At 42.5% G+C, this 18,745-nt stretch overlaps 1 protein-coding gene across 1 annotated transcript in view; it reads left to right on the forward strand.

Moving 5' to 3' along the window:
- The window catches only part of KALRN (kalirin RhoGEF kinase), a 474,406-nt gene that overhangs the window by 434,658 nt on the left and 21,003 nt on the right, over positions 1-18,745 (forward strand). The window contains exons 45-50 of the mRNA XM_039698296.1: positions 336-581; positions 3,621-3,792; positions 7,839-8,077; positions 8,939-9,186; positions 12,409-12,532; positions 13,909-13,968. Of these exons, the coding sequence (XP_039554230.1) occupies positions 336-581; positions 3,621-3,792; positions 7,839-8,077; positions 8,939-9,186; positions 12,409-12,532; positions 13,909-13,968 (1,089 nt within the window). The remainder of the gene's footprint in view (positions 1-335; positions 582-3,620; positions 3,793-7,838; positions 8,078-8,938; positions 9,187-12,408; positions 12,533-13,908; positions 13,969-18,745) is intronic.

Here is an 18,745-nt window from a genome sequence, read left to right on the forward strand (position 1 = left end):
TTGCACTGCAAACAGGTAGGTCCTGGCCTTTGCACATTCAGAGGTGTCGTGTCCGTGACTGCTGGCTTGGGGCATAATGGAGAGCTCTTGGCTGGAGCACTACAGTAACACAATGAGAACAAGATTTGGAATGAAGTGTACAAAACAGTCTGCTTGAGACCTCTTGCTTTTGATTTTTTGTATGCAGTGGCAATGAGAGCAAGGAAAACCTATGTTGTTTGTCTTCAGCTGAGGTCACGATTTACAGGATTGCTGCTTTGGTAACTCAGAGGGGATATGATGTGAATCATGTGAATGCAGGGCTGCCTGGAAAACTTGGGCTGCATGAAATAGAGCATATCAGCATATCACAGTGGGTCAGGGTTTGTAATGTTGGTGCCTTGTCTGCTTCCCAGGGCAAGCTGACAGCTCAAGGCAAGCTGCTGCAGCAGGACACCTTCTACGTGACGGAGCAGGATTCCGGGGTTCACTCTCGGCCCAAGGAGCGCAGGGTGTTTCTCTTTGAGCAAATAGTTATCTTCAGTGAGCTCCTGAGAAAAGGGTCTCTAACACCAGGCTACATGTTCAAGAAGAGCATAAAGGTAAGAAATGCAGAAGAAGAAGCATATTCTGTTTGATGGCCATGTAAAGTTCATCCTGTCGTAGGGGACAGCAATGTGCAGAAAACATTTGCATTTACCTTTCAGTGCATCAGAAGCTGCTTAAGACCATCTCTAAGTAAACCACTGGGTATCTAAATTTATTCAGCAATTTTTACATAGCCAGGGCAGATCCTCTATCATTCATAGCTCTGAATTAGCAAATATTGCTAGAAAACATGCAGTAATCAAAGGACGTTTACAATAGTTGCTTTTATGCATGATCATAAAAGGTAAATGAAGGCACAGTATCCAAAACAGTCATTTTAGGCCGAACTATAAGTCAATACTAAGCCTTTAATATGATATTTCTGGAAACACTCTCCCTAATTTGGGTGAGGGCTCTTAGTACAAATTTGGATGTTGCAAGAATGTTTCAAAGACAAATAAAACCACACATAATTCCAAAAATACAGCTGTGAGGAATTACAAAACCAGATAAACTATAAAGAGAGTTTTGAGAAATTAATTTTGGTTTTAAACAATCTGTCCAGATTATGGGGCTGGGGCTAAAAGTAAAAACTGAAAGTCACCACCAGAAATACTTCTTTGTTTAACAAATGCAAAGTTAACCTGTGAAATAGTCAGTCAAAGTGAATGCATGCTGCACATCTCCTGGTGAAACAGCCTTTGCTGTGCCTGCAGAAAGAGCAAAGTCAGTGATTCATTTGAATTTCTGGGTCGTTCAAAGCTGAGAAACCAGTCTAGCATTGATTTCCTTTTCAAAGATACAGGTTAAGAGACATGGGGGAATGCATTGTGTTTGCTCTAAATTTTAAATGATGCATTAATAGGGAATAGAAGAGAATACTATCAGCTGAAATAATGCATATTAACATATATAACTAAACAGATTTACAATAAACGCCATATTTACTGAAATGAGGTCATCTTCTTGGCTGATGGAAACAGCAGCATTTACTGAAAAGCTTATTTCCATTATATCCATTTGCAAGTCAGTGTATTTTATAGTTTCCAACCAAATAATAGGCTATAAAGGGAAAACCCAAAGTGTACAAATAAACAGTCATCTTCATTTAGATGATCAGCTTTGATTTTATCTTTTTTGCTGATTTAAATCATTATTAAAATTGGAGATGGAAATAGTATGAATCATTTTTATTTCAGTTTATTGTGTATATAACAATGAGGCTTTTATCTGCAGGAAACAATTCCTGAATTGTATATTGTAGATAAAGAGAGAAAAATAAATCTCTCCTAATGTCAATAAAATTAGCTTGCCTCAAGGGTATGAGTTGCTTTTCTAGTTACACAGCCTACGAAAAAAGTGCTGTTCCCACTACCTGAGTTTAACACTTTTGTATGATAATTTTCCAGCCCCTTTTCTTCCACTTGGCAAACAGCTCATTCTCCTGTTGAGTGTCTACTGCGAGTGTGGGATCCCCTGTGGCTCCATGTGTGTCTCCCCAGCTCAGCATGGAGTTTGTGTGCCAGCAGCTCTCACACCCTCCCTCCCAGCCCCCACTTGAGCTTCTCAGTGCTCTTACATTTTTCTGTTTCCCAGAGGAGAGAGCTGTGGCTCTCAGTGGAGCAGGACCTTCCCCCACCTCCCTGGGCTCTGAGCATCCCCACCCTGCAGTGGGGCTCCACAGATCCCATTTCTTTCCCCTGTCACAGCCACAGAGTAGAGTGCATATGACTTCAAATGCAGCTGTTCTGGTCTGTCAGCAAGACAGGACTCCCAGATATTGTTCTCCAAGATCTGTCACACTCAAACTGTGACAGAAGCTTCAGCATCTTGTCCTGCATTAGCAAAGAATCCTTTTTTACACAATCAGGTCCTTAGTGTTGAGAAATGGCACATCCCTTCTCAGAAACTGCTCAGTTGGATACCTTTCAGGCTCTCAAAGTACCTCAGTGGAAGCTTTGATGAATGCATCTCCCTGAGACACAAATAGGAGGTTAGGGGACTCTACAGGTCTTCTACCTGGAGTCATACCAGGATTGGTTTGCTATCAACCAGAGGAAAATGAGCTCAGAGCAGGAGCAAGAGCACTGCCCAGGCTCACCTGTGTGTCCTTGTCCTTTCCATGTCCTCATGTCAGGGGAGTTCCTGCTTGTCACTGAACCTCACAGAAGCAAAGGAAGATGCCAATTCCATATTGCAGTTTGAATGCTGGACAATATTCTGATCTGGAGTGGATCTCCATATCTTGGCAGATACTCACATTGATTAGAGATGGATTCCTTCCATTCCCTCATCCATAGGGGACATTATTGCCTTAGTCTTCAGAGCTGTCTGCTTTTGACATGAAGACACTCCCTCTCTTGTTTTTTTGGGAGGCTATGCCAACTTATTCTTGTTTACTACCCTAAGTATCTCAGGAAAAGCTGAAGTTATGAGTACACTTAAAACAGAAGCCTCCCAAGGGCAGGACAGCAGCCAAAATTCCCATCCATATGATTTCCAGAAAGAGTATCTGTGACTACAGTCAAGTGATGTGATTGCACACAGATGACTCTAATCTGCTAGAAATAAGATCTGTTGCAGCATCACAGGAGAATTGCTCTTTTTTTTCACTGTATCCCTGTGCACAGCCTATTCCATTTTTAAAATGCACTAATGACTGAGACTTTCATATCAGAGCACAAGAAATATAAACATTTATTTAAATTGGGGGAATGATAGACTTTATTAACATATTAATAGGAACATTTTTGTTCTATTTAGGGGTTTCAGTAAATTTAAAGCGCACCAGTCAGGTCTGAGTTACTTAAAATAGAAGTTGTAATTCAAGATAAGGCAGGTGGATGTCTGGTACATCTGTCAGAGCTTTATTAAGCATCATATTTAAGATTTAGATCTATCTGGGTATATCTAGATGAGACAAATTCTTCTTATTATGATCTAACAGTGTGTTATTGCACTTAATTATTTTCAGGAACATTTCACAACAGTTTTGATTCTTGTGTAATGTTAGCTCGTGCTCCCTGTAAAATGCTTACCTTGGCTTGTTTCAGATGAACTACCTTATCATTGAAGAAAATGTGGACAATGATCCCTGCAAGTTTGCTCTAATGAGCCGGGAAACATCAGAGCGAGTCATTTTGCAGGCAGCTAATCCAGAAATTCAACAAGCTTGGGTACAGGACATCAACCAGGTCCTGGACACACAACGAGATTTCCTAAATGGTATGTACATGGTCTTTGTTCTGGTTCCCAAACTGTTATGCTAAATGGGATTTAGAATCTTTATGTCCTTGTTTCCTCCGTGAGAAAATTACTGAGTCACTTGTGCATGTGTCAGTTGGGCTCACGTTCCTCAGGTCCCCCCCGGTGGTCCTTTTCTTGGTGGTACTTTTGTACTGAGGTTTGCAGGGCTCTGTCACCTGTTGCTTTCCGTTGTACAGTGAGATTTTAAATCTGAAGCCATCTCAAGATCATGATGAAGCCAGGTTGCTACTGTGTCTACACAGCATCTCTCATTTACTCAGAGCAAGGTTTATCCTCTTAAACAGGAGCCTCCTGTGTGCTACCAGCTGAGGATGTGAGGTGGGATGAAGGCTGCCCCACCATGCACCCCCCTACAGGTCCCAGCTCTGCAGGGCTGCAGTAGCTTTCAATTAAAAAAAAAACAGCAAAACAAAAAGCCAAAAACCAAAGAAAAGAGCAAGGAAACAAGGGCAAGGGCTTGTTTCTCCTAGGAACCATGGGAGCTGTGCATGAAAAGGGGCTTTTCCAAATTATCAGCTTTGCTGTGGAAATAGATCTGAGGTGGTCTGAAATAATATTTCAAATTAAAGCTATGTTAAAAAAAAACAAAACTCTCAAAAACCAGACTCATACACAACCAACAAAAGTGTGTAATTTGAAAATACAGAGGAATCAAATTCAGTTAACAATTTTAGCTTGTTCCTGCTCCTGAGTGGATGAGGGTAAGAGAAGAGAACAGGACTAGAGAAAAAAATCTAAAAATAGTATCTCTTCTATTTGGAAGCAACAAAGTAGCTTTGGATGCCTCCAAGATTGCTTTGCACTATTCATTTCATAACTGCTTATTTTATAGAGCTTATATTAGAGTTCTATATTTAATAGCTTAACACATGTTGAATAATAAAACATATTTGCTTGAATTAAGATGTTTGGGCTTGGCAAAATATGTTAGGTTTTGTGGTTTTTGTGGGGCAGGGTTTGTTATTTGGTTTTGTGGATTTTTTTTTGCAAAATGGGAAGAGGGTCTTTCAGTTCACATCAAAGGTCCCCTTCTCTTCAGTGTGGAGGTTTTAAAAATTTTAATTCAGCTTAATTTTACTTTTCAGAAGTTAACTGGGAAGGGGTTACATGCACAAGTTCTTTGTGACAGTTCAGAATCTATGGCTGAGCTGAGAAGGGAAATATATTTCACCCACGATGCCACAATTTGATACTGTGTTTTTGTGACTTGGAATAGAAACAGCCTCATACAACCATGGCAAAATAATTCCTTAAATACACTGGTGAGATGAAGAGTCTAAGTGCTCCAGTTTGACCAGTTGGTACCAAAACTTGATAGGTTTATGACAGTGCAGTTTGTTTGGAATTATTTGAATAAAAATAAGTTCCACTAACAGTTAGCTGCAGACTTTTTTTTAAAGCCTTGTGAGAGCTCTGCAGGCACTAATGCAGGGGGTTTTGTCCCATCCATATCTTTCTTGCTTTTTCTTTTTATTTTTTAAGTATTCCATCTTATCTTCACAGAACTTACTGCCCTCTGAGCCTCTTTTTCTACTGAGACATCTTCACAGCCCCTATTCAGCCTATCTTTTATGAGGCCAAGCAAGCAATTTGATGGGTTAGGAACATAATCATCACTATCTCTAAAGCAAAAGTAAAAATAGATTTCTATTAAAACACAAGCTTAAGGATTTACCTTAAAACTATAAATAAGATCCAAGAAAATGATACTGTATCCAGTAGAGCCTGTCCAGTCCAGAATATTTTAAGTGGCTTTTAGAATGTAATCTTATTGAGGCTGACTAATCTTTAAATATGTTCTTTAGCTTTGCATTTCATTAAAGCAGATGTTTTCTGTCCTTAAAGTCATATTAAATCCACACTGAGCCAATGCTGTGTAAACTTAATAACAAAATATTCCCCTTACGTTCTTGCCCAAGCTGTCTCTGATTTTTTTATCTTCACCAGGAAAGCCCTAAAGAGTCAGGGGCTATGTACAAAGCAAGGGATTTGCATCAAAACTTCATTAATGTGAAAGTGTAATATTCAAGTTTTTCATTTTTTTCCATGGAAAAGTAAAAGCTGCTAAACTTGAGATGCAGCACAGACTGTGCATCAATTGAGGGGCTGTTGTGACTGATCTTTAGGAAGCAAGCTGTAATGAAAGCCTGTCACTACTGGACATGTTTTATAAGGAAAATGGCATCCATCTGTACCTTCTTTTAATCATGTTTTGTGGGGGAATTTGAGAGAGAAAGAGAGAACATGCAAGTAGATGGACACTGACTTTTGCCAGAAGCTTCTAAGAGTACTGACAGATGTTTAACAGGAGGCTGGAAGCCAGCCATCACTGTGATAGTTCATGGTGGAATTAGCAGTTAGAGATGGACACTCAGCTAAATACCCTTTAAAAGTACTGAGTACAGTAGATTGTTTCAAGATAGATTGAGAAGTATCCCTTCAGATCTTACTGCTAACTGCCTTGCAGCCTTATTTACTGTATACAGGAGAAACATGTCACTGTCAAAATCATTGTCAAAGTTCTCCCCAGCCTTCCTTGCCCTCTGTGGCTGGTCTGCAGCAGGACCAAACCATTTTCAGCTGCAGCTGAGGTAAGCAAGTGAAACTGGCAGTCACTGTGGCATAAATACAATCTGCTTTTGTGACAAGGGTCAGGTTTTAGAGACAAGTAATCTTCCAGATTGCTACAGATCTGTGTCTGTGTCCTTTTGAAGAAAATGGTGTCTGGCATCCTCCTTGATTTTTTTTTTCCAGTCATTTATTCCTTAGTATGAAGTGATTTCTTGAGTTGTCCTGCATTTCTCTGGAAGGGGAATGCTAGAGAGTGTGCTGTATGGTGCTGAGCTTTTCTGTTTTTCTTTCCTTTTCATTTTGTTGGGAAAGACATTCCTTCTGTTGTGGTTCCCTGGTGGAGCTGATGCTGTGACATTATGTCCTCTGTCTGCCCCTTGCTAGACTAGTCTCTCTGCATTCCAGTAGGTTTAGTCTGATGCTTGTACACAGCATTAACTGACTATAAATCATCTGTTAAAGCCACATGACATGCAAAAAACCAAGCCCATAGGTCTGGGGCTGGTAGCCTGAGCCCAGCAAATCTGCTCACTGTGAGTCCCAGCCCTGATCCCTTCTCCTCCAAACATAACAGATTATTTCTTTATGATCTGGAATTTTTTTCCTTCCATTTCTCAGTGCAAGCTTTCTCCATTACTGTAAAATCTACTCTCACAATCAGACTTTATTTTTTATGGCTTATGAAGCTGTTTAGTGTTGCCAGTTGGGTGTTTTCTGGAGAGGTTTGGACTGCTGGGATTAATGTCTTGGTGCCATCTATACTTCCAGCAGTCTCCTTGAACCAAAGTAGTTCATGTAGAAAGCACATTGAGAGCCAAGTTGCAGCGCATCACGTCCAAAGAGTAATAGTCACACTTTCTTGGCAATATGCAAATGAGACATAGAGGTCTTGACCTGTGTTTTCTGGTAGCAAAATTCACTGCAAATGTGCTGTGCACCCCTTAGTCAGGCTTGCATTTATTTTGACTACAGGATGTGATTAATTTGTGTGATTTCAAATTAGAGGTCTTGACCTCTAAGGTTTTCTGATGTTAGCAAAATTCACTGTAAATGTGCTGTGCACCCCTTAATCAGGCTTGCATTTATTTGGACTACAGGATGTGATTAATTTGTGTGATTTCAAAGAAAATTAATGCAGTGATGTATGCTATAAATGGCAAACATTTTAGCCTACTCACTGTGTAGGTTAGAGAAGCTGTTCTTCACATCAGCATGGAGTCTTGTGTTCAGTTCATGCACAGCACAGTGTAAAGTTCTTGTGTCCTGTCTAGCCATGAACGCGCCATGTGCTTCCATGGGCGGCATCTCCTGTTCCTGTTTGGTTTGAAGTGTTTGAGTCTGTTCTGTTTGAACCGTCCCACCTGTTGGAACAGCTCTGCAGCCCCTGGCAAGGCTGTTGGCAGCAGGTGGCTGACTCCTGTCCTCTCTTGCAGCGCTGCAGTCGCCCATCGAGTACCAGCGCAAGGAGAACAGCTCGGCGGTGCTGCGGCCCCAGGCCGGCAGGGTCCCTCAGCCCAACACCCGGCCCCATTCCTCTATTCCAGTAGGGTCTGAGAAGCCTTTGAAGGCTACAAGCCGTAACCCATCTCTCCCACCCCTGAAGATATCTACCTCCAATGGCAGCACAGGGTATGAGCACTCACAGCCCGGAGACAAGTATGAACAAAGCAAGGTACTGAGCTCGTCTAATAAAACATGATCTCACAACCCATTTCTTGTACCACAGGTGATCCGTGATGTTATCTTTATTAGCAGCTAACCAAGTCAACAGGAATCAACATACTGAAGCAATGGGGTAACATGTGATTTGGGATTAAACAGCTCATGCAAAAGCCCTGGCATCCACATGGATGACACTTCATCTGGGAAGCAGAGACAGAGCCTGATCCTTAAGCACTGATCTCGATGTTTTTCAGGGCACTGTGCTTGCAGATCTGGTGAACTAGATATCCATTTCCAGTACTGGCAGAAGTAATATTCAGTCTTCTCTGATAACCATTAACCACCTATTCCTGAAAAAGTCTGTGGTAGGGAAGAGCTTAGACCTTTTCCCATGTAACAGCTCACAGGGTGCCGCTAAAGGTAAAATTCAGGTACCTGTGCGATGCACACAAACCACCAAAGAGTCAGTGCCCACCAACCTGTTTGAACCCTGCTGCTGTCTGAGGTTGAGCAAAGCCACTTTCCATCTGACCTATATTTAACTGTGAGTATTCACTCAGCTTCATTTGTCTTTGTCCCCATTTGGCTCAGCACAGATCATTCATCTGTGACACCCCCGCAGATGAGAACACCCAGGGACACAATCGTTAGCAGCTTTGAAGTCTGATGTGAAATAGGAGACTGGTTTGTATTAAGTTACTGCCACCCTTCAGATCTCTAAAATCCTTTTCTGCCAATGTGAACTTCCAAGTTGTTTTGTGTCCTTTTCCCTGGTCCAGTCAGGCTGGACATGCAGTAGTGGGATTGCTGCCAGAAAGGGCAGGTTCCTCCGCGCCGGCCGCTCACCGGTTTGTGTTGTGTCCGTTTGCAGACTGATTTGGGAGGGTGCAATGGGACCTCTTCCATGGTGGTGATTAAAGATTACTATGCACTGAAGGAGGATGAGATCTGTGTGAATCAAGGAGAGGTGGTTCAGATCCTTGCTATCAACCAGCAGAACATGTTCCTGGTGTACCAGCCTGCAAACGACCACTCTCCAGCTGCTGAAGGATGGATCCCTGGCAGTATCTTGGCTCCCCTCCCTAAATCCACTACAGATAATAGCGATGGAAGCATCAAGTAAGTGCCCTATTGGCTTCGCTGGGAGCACTATGTGGATTTTTTGAGGAAAATAAAATAAATTAATAAAAATGAACAAACCCAAATGGTAGGGAAATCCTGCTGATTTTTATCTACAGTGCCATTGGAACAAGCTGAGTGGTCAATCCGCAGCGTCGGGCAGCCATGGTGGATAGCTCGGGTTTTGCTTATTTTCATTTTGTGGGATTTTGTTTATACTTTGGAGAGAAATAAAACCATAGACGGTTAAAGATATGCTTTACGTGACACCATTTTACACCAACATGGACCTGCTTGGACTGGACTTATATTTATGTTGTATTAAGTTACTAATCTATATATTGGTTATAACAGCATTTAGATTTAAAAAAAAAACAAACACAAAAATCCAGGCTCTGTGTTGGACTGAGGTTTGCTTCTCAAGGAGGAGAGATTTTGTTGTCTATGGCAATTTCCTTGTACAGCTTGTATCTTCTTTTTTTTTTCTTTTGTTTTGGTTTTTTTTTCTGTTTCATTATCTTTTGTAATATATTTTTTGTTTGCAAGGCCCCCATCCAAGTACATTCCTGTAAAAAGTATTTTGCACTATTTAAAAAAAAAAGAAACAAACTCACATTGATGAAGTCAGGTTGTGCAATATAATGAATAGTCGCAATGTTCATCATTGTACCTGTAATGTAACTAATTTTAAATGTACTATTTTAAATATGTAAAATAAATTTTCACTATGAGCATGTTTTAATGAGGTAAAAGAATTAGTTTGACCCTTATTTTTTTGTTTGATTTTGTTTTATTTTGATTTTAATTTTGTTTATAATATTTTGTTGTTTATTTAACAAATGTATGGATATATATTTTTCTTTTCTGATTTTTAGAAATTTGTCAGTCTGAAATGACTAATGCAAGGAAGTGGTTTTTTGGTATTAAATACAGAAGGTACAACCCTCTTTTCAGTAATACCTGTTGATTTCTTTTAACATCTAAAATGACTGGATGGTAATGCATGATGTATGCTACAAATTGTGTTACCTTACACAAATACCTCGAGGCACAGAATTGAACACAAGGAAGGATTTTGTGACAGATTCACTAAAAATAATAACTTGATCTCTGCTGCTGTTTCAGTTAAGAGAAATGATGACTTTACCTGTCAGTCAGTAATGAATGCTACCTGGAATTGCATGTTAAGCCAAAGGAATTGCTTGGCACATCTCTTGCACATCCGCCACGGCCATTCCCGGGTTCCTCTCTAGCCACAATTTGCAACCACGTGCCCTTAGAATCATCCACGGTACCAGACTCCTGGTGAAAACTGATTTCATGGCAGCTGTACAGTAAAATTCTGCATCAAATTCTCTAGACAGATGAATTGTGGCCTAGAAGGTGTAGCAAAACTGAAAGACACATGAATTGCAGTTTTTTCTTTCTCACTGCAGTGAGATTTAAAGTCCTAGACAATTTTTTCAGATTCAAACAGCTAAAACAACCCTGAAAACAAAAAGATGCTTCAATAATAGGAGTTCTATGAATAAAAAACAACCTGGAGCTGTGCTATCTTCAACCCTATCTGGTCTGTCAGATCACAGTGACTACTTAGCTTAAGTAACAAAACTGTTTCTTCTGTGACAAATACTGTACACAAAATATACGGTCAATCCAGCAGTGTTGGCACCATGAATTATTCACCTATGTTCATTATATAGATCAGGGAGCCTCATCTGCCAGGTTCTTGCTTCTTATACGTCCTAAAGGAAAACACAGCAGTCCTGAAGTGTTGGATAACTTCCCCTGCCGTGCGGTTCACATTTGGATCCTGTCCAGAAACGCCCAAATACCAGTCAGCACTTAGTGCCTGTCTGAGCTGTGCAGGGTGCTCTGGTGCTCCCCATCTCAGGCTGCCCTTACAGGCTGAGTTAGTGCAGACTCCAATCCTGGTTGCAAAAACAGTTGTCGTGACCCAGTTCAGTCTCGTGGCTGTGGCAGGGTTTGCTTGTTCTTTACCAGAGCTGTTGTACAGCTCCCATCAGGTGCTGAGGGAAAAGCAGGAAGCGCGTAGGAGGCAGACGCAGTGTTCATGGGGGAGTGTCGGCTGTGTGGGGCATCCTTTGGGTCCTGCCTTGCTAACATACTGCGTTTTATTGGCATCACAGGTGATCCCTGGATTTCATACAACTTCCTTTGTAAAATGTATCAAGGTACTGTAGACGTGACATGTGCCAAACATTGGGCTTAAACATGCAAATCAAATTTGCATGACTTAAAGGTGGGCAGATGCTTTGAACCTGGATCCCAGCTCATCACACTGCTGTTTTGAGAGCTTTATGCTTTGGACAACATACCCCTCCCCAAATTTCCCCTCAACCTGTCCACTATTTTAACCAAATGAAACCCATATCAAGAACTGTTTTGATTTTTTTCTTATGTCTGCTTTGATATGCAATTCTCTTGTCAACACAGCATTGCTCTTACAATGGTTGATATTGGTCTTTTTTTTTTTTTTCCAAGAATAAGGTCATAGGAGCAGTAATAAAGGGTGAAAAATTTACTGGAAATGGTGCCTGCTGTAATGCTAGCCAAAACCCATGGCTGACTGAAGTCCTCTTTAACTGGATTGGCAAAGTCAAATCGGAAATTCTTGGTCTTGAGAGACACAGCAGAGCTTGTCATTCTAGGAAATTACTTATCTCTTGGAAAACTAATAACACAGCTCCTATTTATTGAGCTGTTTGTGTTCTGAGCAACATGTAGTGAACAACAACTTGAATTTCTTTTTTTTTTTAAGTTTGATATACTGAGTAATCTATTAGGACCATTCTTACATATTTATATTTGTTACACTACTTTCAACCAATGAGACTAAGGACCAGGTTGGTCTTTAAAATGTAGCAAAATTAAAATAAATTTGTATTTGTGGCAATGCAAGACAAAGTCCCTGAAACCAGATGACCAACTTTGATTTGCCTGTGCTTCCATCATGGACATTTTTTTCCTGCTCCATGCATTTAAACAGCAAGTGTGGCACAACATCTGCTTTGCAGAACTCTTTGGTTTGGTTTTTAACTTCAGCTCTCATTGCTGAGATTGAGACAGGCATATTGCCTGCCGGTGGCTTTCACCTTCTAGGGAATTGCAGTAATTGCAAATGTGGATGCTGGTTCCTTTCCAAAACCTTTCTTCCTGCTCTGATTTGCCATTTGATTGCTGCGTTTTTTGGTACAACAGGAAGTCATGTTCATGGCATACCCTGCGCATGAGAAAGCGGGCGGAAAAGGAGAGCAGTGGCAAAAATGAAGCCAATGGGCCACGTAAATCCAAGGATATTCTGGGGAACAAAGTCTCTGTTAAAGTGAGTAAGGCCATCTGAAAGCTCTGTGCTGCTCTCCTGCTTCCCATCCTTTCCACCCCCTGTAGCATCCTCTCCTGAGAGAGGGAGGGGGCGGCAATTTTGAGTTTGGTTTTGGTTTTTTTGTTGTTTTGGTTTGGTTTTTTGGTTTTTTTTTCAACTTCAGTTCTCTTTTTTTTTTTTTTGGTTTTTTTTTTTCAACTTCAGTTATCTTTTTTTTTTTTGGTCCTTTTTTGTAGTATCCATTTTAGCAGGATTTTTGCATGCAAGATAAAATGCAGTCTTTGTTTTTTGTTTTCTTTTTCCTGGCATCCCACATGCAAGTAAGTAATCCTTATTAAGAAACCCAACTATATACATGGTTAAATAACTTAAAATTGGAACACTACTGATTTACTGACCTCTGATCTGCTTCATCAGAGCAGCTGCAGCAGTGAGAAAGCCACTGGGTGAACCATGGCCTTGCGGATGAGTTTTGTTTAGGTCAATATTTCACCAGATGTTAAGATAAAGGGTTCTCAGCCTGGGGATTCTTAAGGTTTTTGGTCTAGAAAGATGGTCTCAATGACCTTTTTCTTTCCATGTTATCAGACAGGGCAGAGATGCTGACTCTGTCTTGCCAGGAGAAGGTCTCGTGTGTGTGTCTGTGTGTGTGTGTGTCTGTGTGTCTGCGTCTCTCTCTCTTTCTCTGAGATCTCCCAGTATGGAAAAGTTTGAGAACAGTGGGGTTAAGCTCCATCTTCTGCTCTGGGTGCCTGACTACTGTGCTCCAACTCAGAGGATCCTCCCCTATAAACCGACCATGAGGCCTGCTCAGGACTGGTCTGGGGCTTTCCCTCCCAGCAGAGGCAAGCAAACACTTGTTGTGATTTTGACACAACCAAAGCCCAGCCTTGATGCAGGAAAGCACTTGAGCATGTCCTTTGGATCCACCCCTCTCCAGGAGAGTCCATGATGAAGTGTTTTCCTTTGCAGAGGCTTTCTGTCTTACAAGCCTGGTGCAGTAGCCCTGGCATGTGCAAAGGGAGGAGCCCTGACTCTGCATCCCGGGCGCCCTGGCACCCTCCGGATGAGCAAGGACTGGGTCCGAGGGAAGCGGCTGCTCCAGCATGGTGGCACATCTCCTCCTCCTCTTGCTTCCTCCTTGTTTTCACCACCTGAATGAATTGCAGAATCACTGCTGCTTCTCTGGCAAAAGCATGTCTTTGCCTTTGCTCCCCTTGTTTTGTTGTCAGGTTGTTTTTTGTTTGTGTTTCAGGAGCATTTTCCCTACCGTTACCCATTTCCATGCTGCTCACAACTGTGCTGCTCTACCCTGACTAACCAATCTCTTTTCTAATCTCTTGTTCTCTTTCTTCCTCTTCATGCTGCCAAACAAGGAGACAAACAGCTCAGAGGAATCAGAGTGTGATGACCTTGACCCCAATACTAGTATGGAGGTAGAGACAATCATCCTTGTGATTATTTTTTCCCAAAAACATGTGTCTGTTTTGAAATGCCTTTGCTGCAAGGGGAGTTGGTGGGTCTGTATTGCTTGCAGATGTGTGTGCCAATTTAGTGTGAATCACAAAAAGTGTCAATTCTGGTTTTGCCAAGCCTTGAACTGGAGTTTGGCCTTCTTTTGTAGTGGGAGCAGTGGAGGGAGCTCAGTAACAATCTCCTACTGTGCTGGAGGCTCTCATAGCCACCCTCAGTCTCAGCTTCCCATTTGAGACCTCAATCCAACAATAATGCAAGTGTGTCAGCTGCTGATAAATGTAGCAGTTTTCTATATTAAAAACACCCTTTGCCCTGGCAATATACACTTGAGCTGCCAGTCAGGCCAAATATTGTTGTAGCACAACCAGTACTTTGGCTAGAAAATCAGAAAATACAACATTTCCCTTTTCTCTTAGCAGAGTGGGAATTGCATTTCTGTCAAGGTACTGAAGGAGAGTGGTAAAACCAGTTGTGTGAATGTACCTGTGTCTCAGGGAAGGCTGATGCAGATTGATGGACCCAATTTATGCTACATTATGCCCCTGTTTTTCCATTGTGAAACCACCAGTTCTAGTGGAGTGCCTTGTTGAGAGAGCCTAAGAGAGCTGAAAATCATGCAGAGCTATGTGTCTGATTCTCCTCAATTAACATCTAGCAGGATCTTTTTTTTTTTTTCCTTCTGTTTATAGTGACCACACAAAGCATTTCTTTACATTTTTCCAAGGCTGAAAGAGATTCCTGTTGAAACAGGCAAGGACATGGTTCAGAGAGATGGTGATTTTGTGGTGATGACAGGACAGGTCACTGGAGAACAGAGATATTTGTGTCCTAGCAGATCTCCCGGATGTTGTCAGCCAGGCTGCACTGTAAACATCCTGCAAAAGAAAGCTGATCTTCCTCCTGAAGGGAAAATAAAAAGAGGGAGAAGTGTATTGAGGTGCACCACCTAGGCAATTAACCTGCTTTTATTTAAGAAAGCTTGCTTTTATTTTAATTGTGTTGGGATGTGTACAAAAGGAAAGCTTTTGACCCAGCTGACATCCTGGAGATTGAATGGTCCTCACCTTTAAAGCTGCATTATTCTCAGGAGTGTGTTTGCATTTTCAAAGAGTGTTTTGCCAGTCACAGGTAATATCTGGAGGTGTATGTATTTGTTATAAGGCAGTGCCCATTATTACACAGATGGCTGTGTAATTTTCATTCACTGAAAATTGTCCTGTGGACCAACAGGTGGCTGAGACAAGGGTGATTGTGCAGAGCTGGGTGAAAATCACTGTTCTTTTGCAGAGGATTTCTGTGGTTTTACTTTGTTCAACAGGAGGAAAACCAGATGGTTTAGAATTTCCAGTGGGAGGTGTCTGAATCCTTGCCTTGTCAGCATTTCTAGTCTTTCTGATGACTTGATTTGGGTTTTTACCATGGTACAGTCTACTGTTCTGAAGTTCAGGAGAAAAAAAGCCTTTCTATTTAAACCAGAAGACACCAATGTGAAGTCTCAGCTATGGTATCAATCTGCTATTGGAGGCACACAGTTGTGTGCCTTTTGTGTGACTATTTACACTCAGAAAGCCCCATCCTGCATCTCCCAGGTCACTTACTGGAGGTGACATTGCCACTGCACTGCAGTCCCCAGAAGCCACAGTATTCTTCATGGCTTGGAAAGCTCAAGTTTGCTTCTGGCAAAACTCTCTGTGGCCAAGCAAATATTTAAAACAGCAGAGAAAGAGAAAATAAGAGAACAATTGTGGGGTGACTTATTGAGGTCACACTGCCCTGCAAGGAGCAGCACGGCCTTTGCTTTGTGATGGTTTTAGTACATCTGCAGCCAGGATTGAGTGTGGTCATCTCACTGGTCTGGCTAAGAAATACTGGGGGGAAGGGATTGCTGATACCCAGTATAAACTAAATAAAGTCATCTGGAGGGAGCAGATGGGGCAGGCTCATAAAATGCTGGTGGAGCCCTAGAAAGGCCAGGGGGAAGTCTGGTCTGTAAAGGTCTCAGGTATTCACCTACTGGAAGCCACGACTGCTCTTCCTTTTTCTTCATTATGAGTGTTTTGATTCTCCTTTCCAAACATGTTAAAATAAATGGGCCACATTACAGCCCAGGAGGCCAAAGCCTTTTCTCATTAAATCAGAGAGGAAACAAGCTAATTCCAACACCAGAGCTTGATTCAGGGCTTCATCAATCTTCTAGGCCTCGTGTGCTGGGCTCAGATAACTTAGACAGCTGTGCTACCCCTCCAGCCCAACCTGTGTGTGCAGTGAACATCAGCATCTCACCTGGTTTTGCTTTCCCTGCTCTGTGTGGAATGTCCACTGGTGAGTTCCCAGGGCAGCTGGAGACAACATGACAGCCCAAGGAGGGGGAACACCTTGTCCTCACAGCTGGCCAGGCTCGTGAGGGGTTTTATAGATGCTGGGAGTGGTGACAGAAGAGCTGTGTCCTGGCCAGCAGCACTCAGAGGTGCTGTTCCTGTGTCATTAAGGTGGAGTCATCACTGCAGCCTGGTAACAACAGGGCCAGTCACCTGGCTTCCCGTATGGGACTGTCACCCCTGACATCCCTCTTCTTCCCATCGTGCATGAGAACGTGCACCCAGTGCTGCAACAGACAGAGCAGTCTCTAAATGCACAGCAGACATATTAATTACTTGGAAATGTGGGTGCAATTTATCTCCACCCTACTTCCTGCACAATAAGTTAGTGAGCTGGTCAGAGTACACATGAAGTCCCACAGCTACTGTGGCCTTTCAGGTCTGGCTTTGTTTGCTACTTGTGAAATACCACAGTGGATTCCATTCAGTAGATTCCAGGTTTCTGGAAGTACTTTGCCTTTGTTTCAAGGGAACACAAAGACAGAAAGAAATGTGGAAAACATATATTATGAGAGCAGGAAACAAATTCTGGGTCACTGTTTAAAAGAGCTAAAATTCCACTACTGGGTTTCCACTACTGGCATCTCTTGGTGACTTGTTTTTTCCCTCTTTCTTTATTAATATGTAATTGAATGTGCATAAAAATGGAAATGAAATTTGATTTTTCCCCCTCCTAGTTTTCTGCTTTGTGCTGTAGTTTCATAAAGCAGAAGGCACAAAGTCACCCATTAAGTATGTGAGTGTAGGAGCAGGCACTTAAGGGCCACGTGAGTGACAGGAGTAACCTGCACTTAAGGATGATCAGAGACTCTTTCCACATGTCTGTAGTTAACTGCACAGGGACAGGCAACTCCTCTTCTGGGAAGAGGTAAGCCCTTGTGAATCAGTATCCACACCCAAGTCTGGGGTCCTGGACAATGACACAACTAATTGTCCTACAATTCTGTGTTGTAACATCTCATGGGGTTGCAGTATTGCTGAAGGCTTCACAAGGCAGCTGTGCAGATGCCATCAGGATACCTCTCTTGTCTACGGGAATGTTCTTCCAGCAGTCAGATCTGACTGATCTAAACCTCACTAAGTCCAGCAGCAGCTCCTCCCAGCTTTGGGGTGGACCTCAGGTGCAGGGTTCTGACATGGCTCCAGATGTTCTGCACAACTCCAGCTGCAGTGTTACAAGTGCTGTTGGTGACACACGTCTGTCACTGAGCTCTGGTGTCTGTTCCAGTGTCTCTGCTGTGCAAAGCAGAGATGAAGCCCAGGCCAAGTCACTGGAAGTTCCATCATTAGATTAGTGAGCTGAGCTGCTGCCAAGGTACGTACATTGGCCTTCCTAATCTGGTTTTTTCAGTTGTGACATTTTAGCATGTCAAGAACTACTCAGAGACACTTAGACCGAGATAAGCACTACGAAACATACACTGTGGAAGAAATATTGTGTTAGCTCCCCCACAGTCCACGTGCTTGAATAAGTAATGGTTTGGTGGATACAGCACTGGCTCCAAAACACCACTCAGCTCAGGCCAAGAATTCCCAAGTGCTTTATGCCTTCACCCCCTGCCTAAGGTTGTCCACTTTCAGAGTAGATCTAACACTCTCTTGGCAAAATCTTCCTACAATACTGTAAGAAAGCCTTTCCTGGCCTGTTACCACAGCATGAATGAGTACAATCCTGGGAATTTCCCTGGGTTTCCCTGGAGTCTCCTCCATGGACAACACCTCTGTCCTGCTGCCCTGAGAGGCCAGAGGCTGCTGAGACAGACCAGGAAGGTGGCTCATCAGGTGTGACATCGCCTGAGCCAGCAGCACAGACATGGAGGATTAGCCTTTGGAAAAGCAAGAAGTGACCTACTTAATCTTCAGGAAGGTGTAAGGTGCTACAACACAGTGCCAGGGACATCCCACAGGTTCAGCCATGGAAGCCACCAGCCATTAGGGCCAGGCAGCAAGAACACAAGGCAAGAGGGCTTCTGCTCTGCACAGATGCAGTACAGCATCCCTTGTGCCTTTCCCATTAGTCCCAAAGGTAGCTGAGCCCATCCACGCTGGTGCCAGAGGGGATCCCCCATCCCTGACAAAAGGCTGATGTCATGGGATGCTTCATTAGATGCCATTTTAATTTTTCCTTTTGGTAGCCTCGATCCATCTGTGGTGGGATCATTATCTGCTCATTTTATCAGGAAATTTCTCTAGTTAATTTGTTTCTTTTTTTCGGTGGAGGGGAGGCTGGTGACACTGTGAGCCTGTCACCCTGAAGGTCTCAAAGTAAAGTTGACCTAGCCAGAGATGGGTGGTAGGTATTTTCCTAAAGATTAGAGTTCACCTAATTTCTCTCTAATTAATTTCATTTTTTTCAGAG

The sequence above is a fragment of the Passer montanus genome, unplaced genomic scaffold, assembly GCF_014805655.1.
Source record: "Passer montanus isolate IOZ18808 unplaced genomic scaffold, ASM1480565v1 scaffold1, whole genome shotgun sequence".
NCBI classification, from domain to species: Eukaryota; Metazoa; Chordata; class Aves; order Passeriformes; family Passeridae; genus Passer; species Passer montanus.